At 39.3% G+C, this 15770-nt stretch overlaps 2 protein-coding genes across 3 annotated transcripts; one reads left to right on the top strand and one right to left on the bottom strand.

Annotated features, from left to right (window-relative positions):
- Window positions 1-584: 584 nt before the first annotated feature.
- rragca (Ras-related GTP binding Ca) lies at window positions 585-12069 on the bottom strand. Of its 2 annotated transcripts, none has more exons than XM_070911632.1 (7): window positions 11887-12069; window positions 9566-9769; window positions 8358-8557; window positions 5470-5584; window positions 3987-4129; window positions 3446-3594; window positions 585-2562 (listed from the first exon to the last, which is right to left on the bottom strand). In XM_070911632.1, exons 1-7 carry the CDS (start codon window positions 12067-12069, stop codon window positions 2411-2413), a joined length of 1146 nt encoding a protein of 381 aa, XP_070767733.1. In that variant the 3' UTR covers window positions 585-2410. The 2 variants fall into 2 exon arrangements, with proteins under 2 accessions (XP_070767733.1, XP_070767734.1); XM_070911633.1 differs by having other exon boundaries at window positions 9566-9667.
- Window positions 12070-13027: 958 nt separating this feature from the next.
- LOC139289637 (c-Myc-binding protein-like) lies at window positions 13028-15460 on the top strand. The gene is made up of 5 exons (XM_070911236.1): window positions 13028-13155; window positions 13637-13709; window positions 14151-14199; window positions 14386-14515; window positions 14933-15460. Exons 1-5 carry the CDS (start codon window positions 13141-13143, stop codon window positions 14978-14980), a joined length of 315 nt encoding a protein of 104 aa, XP_070767337.1. The 5' UTR covers window positions 13028-13140; the 3' UTR covers window positions 14981-15460.
- The last annotated feature ends 310 nt before the right edge of the window (window positions 15461-15770 follow it).

The raw sequence follows: 15770 nt of genomic DNA, 5'->3' as shown, positions 1-15770 counted from the left end.
TTTAGACTGTTAACATATAGAAAATACCCAGGCAACATGAACTTAACTTCTTTACAAATTGGACGTGAGCTAAGGCCTTTGCTACATCAGTACTGAATAATCCAATTTACTCTATTGTTATGCTCATACAGCAGGCCCAATAAATGAAATGGGTTCTTTCTGCTGCTCACTGTATAGAAGCTGCCGACATTTATATTTGTATTTAAAAGGCTATACAATCCACCATACAGGTTCAGCAAATGATGCATGCTTACTGTAAATTTAACAAGCATGAAAACAGATATTGGGCTTGGAGAAGGGGCAAAAATGAATAACAATACCTTGTGCAGGAACACTGGAGTAATCTTACAGCGCCATCTTGTGTTTGCTTGTAAGTCTGCATTAGATTAGATGGTAAGGAAAGGGTTGTTAAAGAGGACCGATTCATTCTGCCTCTTAGTTTACAACAATACTACAGGCTGTTTTTCATTTGAGATGTTCTGTTAAAAATATAACGAGATAGTGTGAAGATGTTTTTGGTATCTGAAATGACTTTCTGTTGCTTTTATATGCTGCTGTCCTGCCAATTATTACATTGACAAAAACAAAATGTAAATTTTCATTTATTTCACATAGTATAGCATCACAATACATGAAATCAATCATCCATCACAGTTCTGATGTGCAAGTGCTTATTTTCAGGTGGCTGATAACGACGAGGTTGAGATGATGTTTCACCTGTTTCAAGAAGCAAGTTCACAGAATAACTTTGCTGAGTAAAACCTTCAAATCTGGAACGCAAACGTTTTACAGGCATTTTACTCAAGATAACATGTTAATCCTGCTTCGTGAGTCAGGTTCCTGGTCTTTAGATGCAGCCAGAGTTCCCACATCTCACCCCTGATATAAACAAACAGAAAATGCAGACATGAACATCTTGTGTTGTTGTAATGGCAAAAGTAATGAAATTTGGTCGTTTTCTCCTCCTCCCTTCATCTGTTTAATTTTCTTGGCTAGTTTCATTGTCACTCCCTTACCTTTGAATACAATGAGCAGTGTCGTGGTTGAGAACAGTACAAGTTGACAACACACTGATGTATGCATGCTTGGAATGGGTACATTTGGTTCTTGTGAATCCCGCTGAACAGAGCCAAACTCAATGCGAAACATGGGTTTATCATTTTGGGCAGGACTGAAATTGTAGGTGGAAAAACATGCAAGTTTCAACCAGTTCATATCACCATCCCAAAATGTCTTCAAAAAGCCTCCATCAGTCCTGCACCTCAACCACACCTAATATATTTCTTTCTTAGATGGCAACAAATAAGGTTTTAATCATGACATATTTTCATCACTTTACCGTTTCTGAATCATTTAATCATTTTGGCAGTGCTTTTGCAAATACCATATCCAAATTCCAGCCAAACTCATTTTTACAACCCATCATAAAGTCAATCAAAAATGTGATTTTAAGAGGAGCACACACACAGAAAAGTTAATTTCACGGACTGAAAAGAGTTATGAATTATGCTAAGCTGCTGTTATTAAGAAGGACAGAGATTCTTTCTTTAAAAGGTCCTTCGCCAGTACAAAGGGCCTCAGTCTAGGATGTAATCAAACCTTTTCATTGACACACACACACACACGCTCACATTCACATACATACATACATATATATATATATATACCTGCATACACACACACGACCAAGTTAGATGGACAGCACAATCCCTTTTCAGTCTGCTAACAACTGTTTTCCCTTCAGAAGTGAAACCAAAAAGCGAGTTCTGGGCAGCATTCAGGTAGGGTGAGGTGAGTGGTGGTGAGAGAAAGCTTGCACTACAGACAAGCTTCATCTACATAAGGCCATCTCTGAACATGTGTGGGTAACGACTAGCAGTTCACATCCACCGTCTTTTCATCAGCACAGAAGTGGTCGGGGTGGGTTCATCACAAGACAGATTCCTGAAAACTGACATCACAGTTTGTCCATAGCAAGAGGTTACAACAAGAGTTTGTTTTTCCTCCTCACATTGTTCATTTAGAGGGACCAGCAGCTAATTATCACAGCCTTTGACCGCTTTAGGAAATCCAAAGAAAGATCCTGAACCTTTTTCTGTCCAGGTGCAGTTTTACTCCCTTGACTTCCTCACAGCCGATGGTGCCTCGCATTCGCCTCAGACGAATGCTTGAATTTCCCTTCGATCTTAGCTTGAGAAGCCTGACCCTGCTGTGCTCCAGTGCTGTCTCACACACTCTTGGCTCAAGCCATCTCTCAGTACTTTAGGTGCTGGGAGCAAGGGATTGTGATTCGCGCGGCGGTGAGCCCCAGTTTAGTAGTCTCTCCTCTACAGGCTCCCTGGCCCTCCTCCATCTTTCCTTTCCTCCACCCTCTTTTTGCGTCTTTTTATTATTTATTTTGCATCAGTGTCTAGACAGTGTTACGCGGCGTGCCGTTCAGTGCAACGGCCTTGGTGCAGGGCGAGCCCACCGCCTGGGAGCCTGGACGCTGGGTGGAAACGCCCACCTCGAATACTTCATGGATGGCCTTCCGGAAACAGTGGAAGTTGTAGTCTATCAATCCTAAGGAGGCAAGAAAGATACGACAGATGATTAGATTTTGTTATGACATTTGTCTTGCTTTCTAACAATATTTGCACAAAGACAGTCAGTCAAAAGTCTGATTCCATATATTCTTTGTACGGGATGGAAATAGAGTAACGTTGGTTCAGCAGGTAGATCAAAGGTTTGACTATTACATTACTTTACAACATATATTTGGTGAAAACTGAAGGAAAAATGCACACTCAATTTATTTGCTGTATTATTAATGTCAATAAGTTGTGTCATGTTAAAAAGGCAACTATGCTTATAATTATACTTAATATAATAATGTAATTTGTATATGTAATGATGTAATCAAAACAACCACAACCAACTAAAAACCTAAAAATGACAAAAGATGAGCATCTGTGTCAAACAAAAACTGAACATTTCGAACTTCAAAATGCAGCAATTATTGCAAAGGCAAAAGAGGCACTCCTCCCATTTAACAGATGAAGATCAGTTTACACATCACGAGGAAGACTACAAAGGTTGTGAAAACAGTTTCTTCTGTGGCTTTTGAGGGAGCTTTCTAAAGTCAGAGAAAATAACCCTGACAATGTCACCAGGGTTATCTCGGTTTGGGCGTCTGAAAGACTTTACAGCCTAACAAAATATGTGTTTTTGGAGCTTGACCTTATTATGGTATAAGGTCAAGGATTTTCCTTTTAATGTACTTAATTGCAACACATTACAATGTATAGGTGTCCTTGTTTTAACTCCATACACTCTGTACATGTAGATACACACTTGCTGCAATGCCAGAATAACGTGGAAGAAAACGTGAAAACACTTGACTCAAGGCCACATCACCATTAGCCAAATGAGCTCCAGGGGATCACAGATTTCCCTGACAGTTTACCTTTGCGCTCGAAGCTTTCTTCTCGCAGGATGCAGACAAGGGCCAGGAACTTGGTGACCTCTTTCAGGTACAGCACAGTGGTGTTGTTGAGCTTGATGATGGCCATGGACTCCTTGTCGTAGGCACTGCCGCTGCCGTCCTCCCTCAGACTGTTGTGGCACAACACAACACCGTAATGTTCAGGGGAAAATGTGAAAAAAAAAACTGCAGCATGTGGATGTGGACTAATTAAGCAAATAAATGCATAATTAAGTTTGATGAAAGCCTCCTCAGACAACACATGGGTGAACTCTATATCTTAAAGCATTCAGAACCTAAAGAAGATTCAAGTGAATATGCTTTTTCTGTATTTAATTTGTACATTTATACAGAAGGTTCATTCAAAATATACTCTCTAGATACTCCAAATTCACTTATTATAAAGTGTGGGCTTGCGAAAATGCTAACTGCATTTGAATGACAGGAAGAGCTGAAAACACAGCCACAACCCGACTCTGACCTCTATTACTAATGTTCAAATAAAGAAATAAAACGCACTCACCCGTAGATGCAGGAGACGTCAATGACCACATCGATCATATCACAGCACAGCTCATAGGACTGCATGTCTACAGGAGAGCTGTCTGTGGCGATGTAGATCTTACTGACCACATCAAACAGAAAGGCCTTCTCTATCCCTGAATTCTGTCAGCGACAAAATATTTGGCGAAGGATGGCAGAGAGGAAGAGACAAAGGAAAGAATGGGATGTTAGGAAATCATAATACGGTAAAAAAACGGGGTATTATTATCTTATGAGTTACATTGGACATTTGATATTAAGACAGTAGGGGTGAGCAGTATGATGACAAATGCTGTTTGTCAATGAAAAGTTTTTCATTATCGATTAATCTGACAATCATTTTCTTGATTAATCGTTTGGTCTGTAAAATGTAAAATGTCATGTTAGTTAAATCACACTTTAATGAAGTAAAAGTGATAAAAGATAACCAGCAAATATTTACATTTGAGAATTTGGACCTGCCGAATGTTCAGCATTTCTGCGTATATAAAAATGTATTAAACTATTTATCAATTATGATTTTTTTTTGCTGATTAATCTTATGACAAACGTCTAATTGATCAACCTTGTTTCGGCCCTAGATTTTTTTTTTTTTTTTTATGCTTTTAACACTGTGGACGTTTTCCCTTTCATATCTCTGGGTGTACAGTTTTCAGGCCATTGTCAGCTAATGTCACAAATCAATGAGAAGAACTGCTTTATGGCAATATTGGATTATTATATGATTTTGCGTCAATGTGATGAAGTACCTTGATTTGTCAGGTATTCAATTTGCTTGATTACATAAAAACATTCCTGTCTGCACATTTTATCCATTTACAAATTTTCAAAACAGATGGTATGCATCACACCATGACCTGAACTGAATCTCCAAGTCATTCCTAAGGCAGAGTCTGATGGCACAGAGTTCAATTAAATGCTCTTAGAAGTATTTTTCATGAAATATAACATCTTAACTAAGAAGACTTCACAGCACCTGGGAAATTAAGAAAATGTTAACTGGGAGGTCTGGAGCTACAGGGACCAAAGACAGTGGGAGTGGGAGCTTTACATTTAACCCTCTTCAAGTAAACATATGTGTCTGACATTGAGAATGTTTTAAACTATCTGAACTGTCTGAATACCAGAACAGTAAGTACTGTTTGGTAAGTATCATGTGAGATAGGACTGCTTGTTACCCCTATATCATTTATGTCCTGAGCGAATTCTCTCTCCCAGTGGTCTTTTGGGTGTTAACAACAGCAATATAATTCAGAATGTATCATCGAGAATGTGTGTGAGGTTGAAATCCTGTGCAACATCAAGACCAGCATTACAATCAAGGCCTGTGAGGGTACTGGAGGAACTGCTAGCCATTAAAGTGGCATCAGGGCTGGCAGTGACTCACATCATGCCGGCAGTCACACATAAATCACGCTGGTCAATGACAAACTTACAAAAAAAGTGAAGTGCTCTTTACTTACAGAAATGAAAATGTTTAGGAGGTTCTCCAGAGTGGGAAGCTGAGGGATGAGCTTCTGCACCACTTTGCTGAAGGCCTCAAAGATGGAGTGGTCGTAAATACTCGTCAAGTAAAAGCTGAATGAGATAGACAAAAGGAAGTGAATAAGCCGTTACTAGCAGGAAACACTTCTCACTTCCTCAAAACACATGTGAAAGCAGGTAAAAATACGACTAGTCGCGAGATCATATGACGCACAGACACTGAATGGTAGAAAAGAGCTGTAAATCGAAGCATTTAAGCCTGATTCAGACATAAAAACACAGGAATAAAAACAAAATGTTAGCAAAAAAAAGTCTTCACATGACTGCGGCAAAATTGACACACATGACTTACAGACATTGGTAGCTGAGATATATAAATAAAAGGTCAGACCCTGAGGAAGCTGTGGCTTGAGCCAAATGGAACTGTCTGCATACATTTGGCAGAAGCTCAAATTTACAATGCATTACAGTGAAGAAAGCACCAGAGAGCCACAAGGCAGAGCGAGAAAAAAAAAAAGGCCTCTCAGCTCCACTATATATCCAGGCCTGACCGCTCTGGCTGTCTAACCGGAATAAACAACAATCCCACCCCACATAAAACACAGTGCAGCGTGTGCCAACACAGCCCAAACATCAACCATAAAGCTGCTGCAGAGCTGACCGGGTTCAACCAGTACAGCCTGTTTAATGTTGTTCACAACACATTTACAGTTCCTACACAGGGTGTCAGGGCAAAGGTTGTTTTTTTCATTTGGGCTTCAACAAACAGTTAATTTCATTAACGAGTAATCCTTTGATTCAGTCGATAAAATGTGATAAAACTGTGAAAAAAACGACCGTCACAATTTGTTGTCATGTTTGTTTCGTCTGACCTATAATTCAAAACCCTAATATATTAAATTGTGACAAACCAGAGAAAAGAAGAGCATTCTCACATTTGAGAGGCTGGTGCCAGTGGATTTTTGGCATTTTGGATTTATAAAAAAACTTGAGTGATTACATCAATTAGCAAAATTGTAACAATCAATCAACTAATCCTTATTCTTTCAGCTCTATTATGGAATTATGTATTTATGTCATGTGACAGCTGAGCCGTAACCTATGTCTTCATATTTTGACAGACCATCAGTCATAAATATGCCAAAAGTATTTAATTTACAGAGTAAAAGGGCAAAAAGCAAACAAATCTTCACATTTAACAAGCAAATAATTACTTACTTGAAAAATGACTCCAACTATTTCTTCAATTAACAAAACTTTGAATGAATTAATTCGGTCTACTGACTGAGCAATTAATCAAGTAATCATTTCAGCTCTACTCAGGCCTTTTGAAGGGCCATTTCCTCATGAAACAGTAAACCAATCCATCAACCTCCTACAGCAGTAACGGCGTACAGAGTACTTTACCCTTCTCTCTACATCTTAAGTGAGTCAGACCTTTGGAACTTGAATCATAACAGCTCTGGTATCTGACGCACAGGTCATTGTTTGTTCATTAGGAAGTCAAAGAGGAATCTCACAGTAACACGAAGAGTACGCAGGGCACGGGCTGCTGTACATAAACACTACTGAAATCACAGCAGTCAGCTGTGCCCTGAACTACTGTGTCACACACAAATAACTGAATTAATTCATTTAACTCAGCAACCACAGTTACAAGTAACCAAACTACTTCCTTGTATGTATAACAACTTTTTTTTTCATCTGAATAAAGTCAGTTCTGGGAAGCCGATTCAAATTAAAAAGGAAATACAAACCTTTATAGCATCTGTATCATAAGATGAGCTACCTGACACATGAGGAAGTTATGTATGTAAGTTTACTGCATTCCGAAAATGTTTTACAAGTAACTGAAGACATTCACTCAGTAGCATCATTTAGTGACGTGTCTTCACATGTTTAAGGAAATCAAATCAGGTTTAAAAATAAATGTGTGTTCATCCACTCCATCTAGAGAAAGAAATGTCATTATATCTGAGAAAGTATCATTCAGCTTGACTTAAGTTAGCTCAGTAAACAGACTGAGTCTGGAAATGCTTTTTTCGAGGGGATTTGGGGCTCCGATTAGCTGCTGTACCAACCTGTCAGAGCTCATTTATAAGATGCAACTGTGTTTTTGATCAGAACAGTCTCACTGTAAACATTTAATACAATGTGTGCTGCTGTGCAGCTTTACGTCTGATGTGATGTTATTCTATTTTTCTCTGATGTGTGATTAAGCATTCAAACTATAGGTAGCTAATGCAGGTTGTTGCTTTGATTTTGTGACAGTCTTCATTGTCCAATCAAAAACATGTATCTTCAATTTTGTAGATTTTGAAATTTGAAGAATTGTTTATGAGTTGGGAAAATTCTGCCATTTCCTAAGATAAATAAACTATTTAAAACCCACTGGATTATTTGAAAACTGAATTATCACAAAGCTAAAAACAGCTCATGAAAAGTTGAAACATTGGACACTCTTGGTTTCAAACTATCGAGTGACCCTTTGACTCTGACACAGGGATCTACCTCTTTGCTGCAGTGTCTCTGTGCATGTGCGTGTTTTTAAAGCATTATTTTAAAAGGAACAGAAACATGCAGGTAGGGCACCCTGATGTCAAATGTGCCAATTTGCTTTGGTGTATTTTCATAATGGATTACGCCTCTATGTATTACAGGCATGACTTTTATAGACATGTAATTAATGACAGCTAAACCAAGACTTTGAAAACAATGTGTCAGTATGTATTAGTATGTTTGAGACACCATACATTTAAATGACTCTCTATACCAACATCTTCTGCAATTGCAGGAAATAAATTATTTCTTCTTCAGCCTAGTACAGATGTAGAAGTAAAATAATAAAACGTTAAACAAAATGTACCTGAGATGCAGCTTTTCTAAGCTAGCGTCTGCCAGATCGTCATTGGCTCTCTGATGGATGTCTCTCTGGGTCTCGATCTTGTGATCGTCTGAGAGGCCGTCCACTTTGTGGATAAACACCTCGAAGTTGATCTCTGGATTGACTCGGTAGGCCCGCGACACGGTGAGGTGCAGCCGGCCCAGGGCCTCCACATAATCATCCTATGAGGGAGAAAGCAACATATTAATACACACATGCAATATGTACATCTTTTCAGAGAGTGAATCATAAAACTGAATGCATTACAAAAATTAAAACTTCAAGTGGCCTACAGTCCTTATTTTAGATCATAATTATCTTCTTCATTCATGCACATGATCACCATATAATTAATCACCTTTATTTCTGCTACACTGTCTATTGAGAGCAAAACAATGTAGCTTCACTGAACAATCAGATATCTCAAAGTTGCATGTGACTTCGTCTTCTGCTTGGATGAACCTTGAAAACAACAATGTTAAAGTTATACTTAAAAATTGCAATTACAATAACTATGCCAGAGCTAATTCCCGTCCGTAAAATGAACAGGAAAATCCAGACGCTGCCTATTAAAGGTGTTAAAGACACAACAGGTATGAGGAAATGTGCCGCTGCATTGTCTTCCAAAACAGCAAGTTAAAAATAAGTCTCCTCAGATATAACTGTGTGACCAACTGCTGAAGCAAATTGAATCTGATGCACCTCCTTGAGTACAAATAAACCCTGCAATCAGATCAGCTGTGGCTAACATCGTCGCTGAGATTACTTCTTGAAAGCACTTAGGGTCATGTGGATAGCACGGGCATAAAAGCCATGGCATGTAATTGACTTTTATCCTGGCTGTTCATCACCGAGTTCATTCTCGAGGGTTTCTGCTGTATCTTACATCAACAGTGAGCACTAAAAAAGTTTGTTTTCTTTATGTGTGCTGTTTCACCTTGATAAAATAGAAAATATGTAGGTGTGTAAGTAGGTCTGAATATTGTCAGATTTCGTATTTGTAAAATAAAACGTCCAGTCAGTACCCAAAAAGGAAGAGGAAAAGCGAAAATCTATATTTTTAGTCAGCATATTTGAAACATGACACTGTTTTTTTTATATTCACAGCAGGTAAAACAACACAGAAAGTGTTGACTTCACTTCCTGTGTTTATGATCAGGTCAAATTAACCACTTTTTACAGTTCTTCACCTGAGCATCGATGACAAATATCAAAGCCCCGGTTCCTCTGAAGATCATCTCGTAGTCGAAGGTGGGGTCGAAGAAGTCAACCTGACCCGGGAAGTCCCAAATCTGGAAGTTGACAAAGGAGCTGCTGGAGATGTCGTCCTTGTAGATCTTGTTGGTGCTCTCCAGGAACAAGGTCTCATTGGGAGACATTTTGTGGAACACCACCTGAAATCAGAATTGTGTTTCATGTTTAAGTAAGAATAAATGCAGATAGATACAAAAATAAAATAGCGTGAAAGCTAGTATTATATCACACTCAGTTAACAGTATAATTCCCAGACAAAGCTTTAGCAAAGTTAACATGCGAACAGGGGAGGAGCAGGTTATTAGAGAACAGCTGAGCTACTTTTCAGACTTAAGGATATTAAATGATCCCTAATGCTACTTGTGACCGTGAAATATAACCATACTGTGCCCAGGTGAAGCTTGAAAATAACACAAGTCAGATGAAATATCTATACAATGCTGCAGTACACATTAGTGGTGGGAGAACTGGACTGGACTGAAAATCCACCTCTAGAAACTACTTTCTAAGGTTGACTGCTGTAATGGATTTGATAATACAAAAAAAAAGTAAGTTTATGAGATCCCCACAGTACTGCATTTTGGCTTACGCTATGATTCAAGCACATCATTCAAACGTCACATGCAGAGCAAGAGGGATAAGGGCAAAACATTGCAGACTCACTCTGATGCAACACACGTCACTCTACATTCAGCATTTTACAGCTGCATGCTTTCAAACAGCAGACAGTAAGACTGCAGCTGTAAAGTGAAGTGTAGTTAAGGGTTGTTCAGGGTCTTGGTCTACTGAATACAGTAACAGGTAGAAAATAAGATGCAGTGGGTGATGGTGGAGGAACTGGGAGCGTTGTCTCCACCACTGCCATTTTGAATCAGTGTGTGGGCCACTGAGGTCACAGGCCAGTGAACCAGCAAAAAGGCAAATCACATGTTTTTCAGCCCATACTGGAGGCTTACAGGAGAACATTAATCTGAGACTTGGCGGTGTGTGTGCGCTTTAGTACAGAAATCTTTACTTTTACTTCCTCAGGCAGTATCTGTAGGATTCTGACGAGTCACGCTATATCCAGCCTGATTCTACTTCCCCCTTGAATTTTAACATAAATAATAAAATATCATAGAAGGCACAACATCTATTATTCAACCACAGTGCCCGTCTGAAAGTGGTAGACTTGAAGAATATAACCGAGACAGCTGACCATGCAAAAGAACAGGCATTCAAATCAAGGAGGGCTCACTAACTGGGCACAGTGGGCAATAACTGCAGGAGGCCCCAAAAGCCTCAGGTTCATTGCATGTCAATTAGGTTTTGATAATTCGATTAATTGCAAATTTGTTAGGGGATTCGCACCACTAACGTACATTATCAACTCAGGCTAATTTTGTGGACATGTCTTGTAGAGGAACCCTCTGTCATAATCTAATTTTAAGAGCTTTTCTATTTTACTTTATATATATTTATTTACACACTTTTAAGAAATAAAACCATGAAGGTATGTAAAATTGAGGTGCTACTTCCTACAGTAAAAGCCATATATGCAATGAGTGTGACTATTGTTTAGGCCTTGATCTAATAAGTAAATTGATCACAAGAGAGCGGTGTCAGGATCTGGGGGGCTTATTGGCTGCTTTGGACTTAATGGGAGGTTGGAGGCGATAGGGTACATACATATTGCACAGGGGGCGGATTTCTTTCTCCCAGGGCCCCCTTAACTCGTTAATACAGCCATGCTTTAAATACATAGGGAAAGAGCATGATGGCCAGACTGCAGGTGCTACGACTGGTGCACTGATTTACAAACAAAGTGTTATGACTTGCAGAATGGAAGGTGTGGTCGGTTTGCTGTCATGTGAGAGCTGCACATCAGACCTGCCCTGTGTCTCACAGCTGGGTGGGACTAAGATATATTTGGCATGTTGGACAAGTTGTTAACCAAACAGTCACATGCTTTATGTCCACATAGCAGCAAAGATGCACCTAGCGTCTCTGTCCACCTGGTTAATAATTCACTGCTACAGCTACACTAACGTTAGCTAACACTGACGAGTAACTAGTCATTAGCTGAGGGAGGGCTTTTTATTTATGTTCTTCCACTCTCATGTAGCTAAACATGTTATCTGCTGGTTGATAGCTATCGTCACTTACGACATGCTAAACTAACTCGCTAGCTATTTTGGCTAACGTCCCATTTACTTGCGTGAGGCAGGGGAAGGCGCCGCTCGCCTCGAACGGCTAATAGTTTCACATCTCTTCCTACCTTCTGTATCGATGATTTGCCACTTCTTCTCAAACCCATGAGCAGGATTCTCGGCTTGCTGTCGGACGGCGCCGGGCTGTCCTCGATGTCGGCCTCCTCTTCCCCATAACCGAAATCTTTGGGGAACGAGTCTGCAACCCCGTAGCTGTCAGCCAGCTGTTCCACCTCGTACTGAATCGACATTTTGACCTAACGACGGTCTCTTCCCCTCTTCCCCCCCTTACTTGTCGGTCACCACACCCGTGTTTGTATCGGACGATCGGTATGCAACACAAACTAACGTCACACAATGAAAATAGTTTATCAATAAAGCCCAGGCTACTTGGAAACACAGAGCGTGATCCCACACATTTCCTTAGGATTTCCTCTCCCTTGAAAAAAACTCGCCCGTTGTTCCCACCCCTTGATTCTGATTCGCTGTCTGAATTTAAATACGATAAATGATTGGTCGAAGCGCCGGTCACTCTACTGAGGTTTGTCGCTGTCACCTGACTAGTACTCAGACTTGTTTTGTGACCTATCACCCGAATACAAAGGAAATACACACTCTTGACACGGCAGTTTAAATTATTTTGAGTTTGCAGCAATAATGCACAATTCATACATTTGTATTTGCTGTAAATAAAGTGAACATTTGATGAAGGTTGTTAAAAACGAACCAAATACAAAGTGGGCAGCTCTGATGTTCTGCAATGTTACCAGCAGATGGCGGAAGAAATCCACTACAGTAAAGTTTAGGCTTTCGCGGTCTTTCTAAAATGTCGGAATTAAAAGCGATTCTCACTAGAAAGACCGAAAAATGTAATTTTCACTATATACGTTTTGCTAAGCGGTGTGTATTGAAAGAAAGAATACATAGACATGAATTAGAGTTTTAGTTTTCATTTCACCCAAAGAGACAAAAAAGCGTGTAATTTGTCAAAAGTTAGAGTTAGAGTTTTCCGTCTTCTATCCGGGGTTGTATCCATGACGATTTATAAAAAATTCTAAGGTCATGAGTACAGCATTCTCAGCAAAATAAAACCATCAGCCAATAAAGACTTTTGCTCTGGTCAATGATTGTATTCATTTTTACGAGGACCACCTGAAGGCAGCATGCAGCCGAGCAGAGCAGTTGCTTGAAAGAAGGTGAAAATCGAAACTGAACTTACCCGGCCCGGCAATTTACCTGGCTTTCAATATTGAGTGTGCGATATCAAGCGGGACACAAAACAGTATCTGTCAGAAGATATCAACTTTATAGCCTACACCATTATGGCACATTATAGAGTAAGTGTGTTTGCTGTCGCTTTATCTTACACCAATGCTTCTGTAGAAACTGTTTCTTGTCTAGGAACTAGAAGCTAGCTAAGCTAATATTAGCAAGCTGGGAGGTTACAAAGTGTTCATCAGTGAGTAGGCTGACCAGCTGTGGCAGATCGGGTTTTGCTTTCCGTAATGTTTGGGGATTTTAAATGTTTGGGGATAAACCTAAGTCAACAAACCAACTGCAGTCTGCTTTTTGACCAACATTTTCTGCTGCAGGTTACATAGTTTGATTTTATGTCTAGTAACATTAGTAACTGTGAAAACGATTGACAAGCAAGACCTTCAAACAAATTAACGACAGATGAGTAATTCTTAATACATGAAAAAATTACATTTAACGCTTTATTTCAAGAGGGTATTCTAGGTAGCTACCTAATTAGACCTGACCGTTGGTAGTTGTTTTATCAGTTGGTAATAAAATGGCTGATTCTTCCTGCTGCAGGCTCCAGACCCCAAAAGGGAACAGTTTCGGAGATACTTGGAGAAAGCTGGTGTCGTTGACAGTCTCACCAGTGGTATGGTACTTTTTTTTCTCACTGCACTTGGGCACTATTCACAAACTTCACTTAGTAACGAAAAGCAAATGAAGCAACTCAGGAGAGTTGAAGACAAGGTTTCAACTGAAACTTTGTTTGTTGTTGAATGGTCAACACAGATTCTCACATGGAGGAATGTAAAAATGTTGTTCTACAAAAACCTTTTTTCTAACAAAACAAATAACAAATTATGCCAAACTTCTCAAATGCATCAGTTAAATCCTGTCTTAACAGCCTTCCTACAAAGTAAGTTAGTACAAGAACTTAGCCTGAATAAATACTGTCTACAGCCAACAGTCAGCTTCTGTATCAGATTTGGTCTGCACCCAAAAAGTATTGAAGTTTGATAACCAGTCCTATCAGTAGTTGCCTCAATTCTTGTGCAATTTTATTTAATCTGTTTTTCCTCCCGGATTTCAGTTCTAGTGGCTTTGTATGAAAAACCAGAAAGGCCCAGCAATGCTCTGGAGTATCCTTCTATACACACAGACTCCCACTGAATCACAGAGTTGTTGCAGAAATTGTCTCTTGGTTTGGTTGGTAGTGAGTTGAGCCTTGTACTCTAAACATAAATAATAATGAAGGGAAATGTACAGAAGTCAATTGATAAAGGAGGCCACTGCTTGCTGTAGATTCTTTAACCAACTCCTTCCAGATTTGTCAAGGAGCATCTCAGTGCTGCTGGCCTGACTTCAACAGACACGGAGGCTCTGCAGCAGGAGGTGATTGACTTGAGGCAGAGGTGCACATGTCTGGCAGAGGAAAACAAAGACCTCAAAACAAGGGTAAGCTTCCAGTGGTTCTTATCGTGAAAGTTATGTGTGTCATTTCCGACTGTTTAAAGCACCTAACTAATGGAAAGGCTGTTACAGCTAGGTGAATAGTGGAGTCCTTTTTGACTGATAGATCAGTGTGTTTAGAGTAAATGCTGCATGGATGTGTGAATGAGTGAATTGATGTAACGTTGTCTTACAGGCTTAAACACAGGTATAATTTACAGGAGATGATTATATTTTATGCGTAGACGTTGACAGATACTGGTTTTCCTCTAAAACTCTGCTATTTAATGTCTGTCTTTAACTGTGATGTCTTTTGTTCTTGTTGTATTTGTCTGACAGTTGCCACAGACACAGAAGGAATTTCCAGAAGGATAATAAACCTAACTAACTAACGTGGATGTACTTTCTTCCTTATCTCTCCAGCTGCAGCGTTATGAACCGGTCTCAGAAGACGGAGCCACAGCTGACTAGACTTCAGCAGAGCTTTGGTTTGCTGAGTGTATTTTTGTTTATATTGCTGTCACTTTGAATTAAAAGACAAGACGACACTGTTAAGTGAAAGCCAATAATTTTTATGTAGCTGTGCTGTTTTTCTGTAAATCTTAGTTTGTACTTTGTTTCTTAGAATCTAACTTATTCTGTACATGTATGTATATAAGTTTTTTTGTTCTTTCAGTCTTATAATATAGCTTTAATAGAAAGTGCCCTCCCATATGACTGGACAAGTCAGTTCTCAAGACATGGGACATGTTCTGAGGGGTCTATGTTTGAAAATAACAAATTTCTGATTTATACTGCTGATAATTATATTTTTCTGGCATTTTTATGAACAGTACATGACAGTGTGTGACAAAGACGCACTTATCCTTTATTTCTAAAGATCTGGTGTAAGTATACAGTTGTAAAAATCTCAAATGTAAGCCACTGGTAAAATAAAGCACAGTCACGTAATTGAGGTATTGTTGTATCACTGATTGAACTCTTTTCTAAACAGCAATGTATCAGGCTTTTTATTGGAATATCAGAGGATGATGTTACCGTGTACATCAACAACAGACATAACTTGACATTCAACACTGATGAAAAATGAACAAAATCCCCTTAAGAAGAAAACACTAATACAGAGACAAATGAAGACCTTGGGGACCAGAGCACATCTGGTTTTCTACCAGTTTAAATCGGATTTAATAATAAATTCCACCTGTCTCATCAGGGACAAATGGAAAATAAAATGATCAAGCAGGACAGTAATCCAACAGTG

Source organism: Enoplosus armatus, chromosome 9 (genome assembly GCF_043641665.1).
Source record: "Enoplosus armatus isolate fEnoArm2 chromosome 9, fEnoArm2.hap1, whole genome shotgun sequence".
Classification (NCBI taxonomy): Eukaryota; Metazoa; Chordata; class Actinopteri; order Centrarchiformes; family Enoplosidae; genus Enoplosus; species Enoplosus armatus.
This window is presented reverse-complemented; position numbering and strand designations above follow the sequence as displayed.

What these genes read in the sequence shown, in the direction of transcription:
- rragca (XM_070911632.1), bottom strand. Translation starts at nt 12,069, where the DNA reads ATGTCGATTCAGTACGAGGTGGAACAGCTGGCTGACAGCTACGGGGTT. An exon ending in GCAAATCATCGATACAGAAG is followed by an intron (nt 9,770 to 11,886) that starts GTAGGAAGAGAT and finishes TTCTGATTTCAG; the next exon opens with GTGGTGTTCCACAAAATGTC. An exon ending in TATTTGTCATCGATGCTCAG is followed by an intron (nt 8,558 to 9,565) that starts GTGAAGAACTGT and finishes TCTCCCTCATAG; the next exon opens with GATGATTATGTGGAGGCCCT.
- LOC139289637 (XM_070911236.1), top strand. An exon ending in AGGCCCAGCAATGCTCTGGA is followed by an intron (nt 14,200 to 14,385) that starts GTATCCTTCTAT and finishes AACTCCTTCCAG; the next exon opens with ATTTGTCAAGGAGCATCTCA. An exon ending in ACAAAGACCTCAAAACAAGG is followed by an intron (nt 14,516 to 14,932) that starts GTAAGCTTCCAG and finishes TTATCTCTCCAG; the next exon opens with CTGCAGCGTTATGAACCGGT.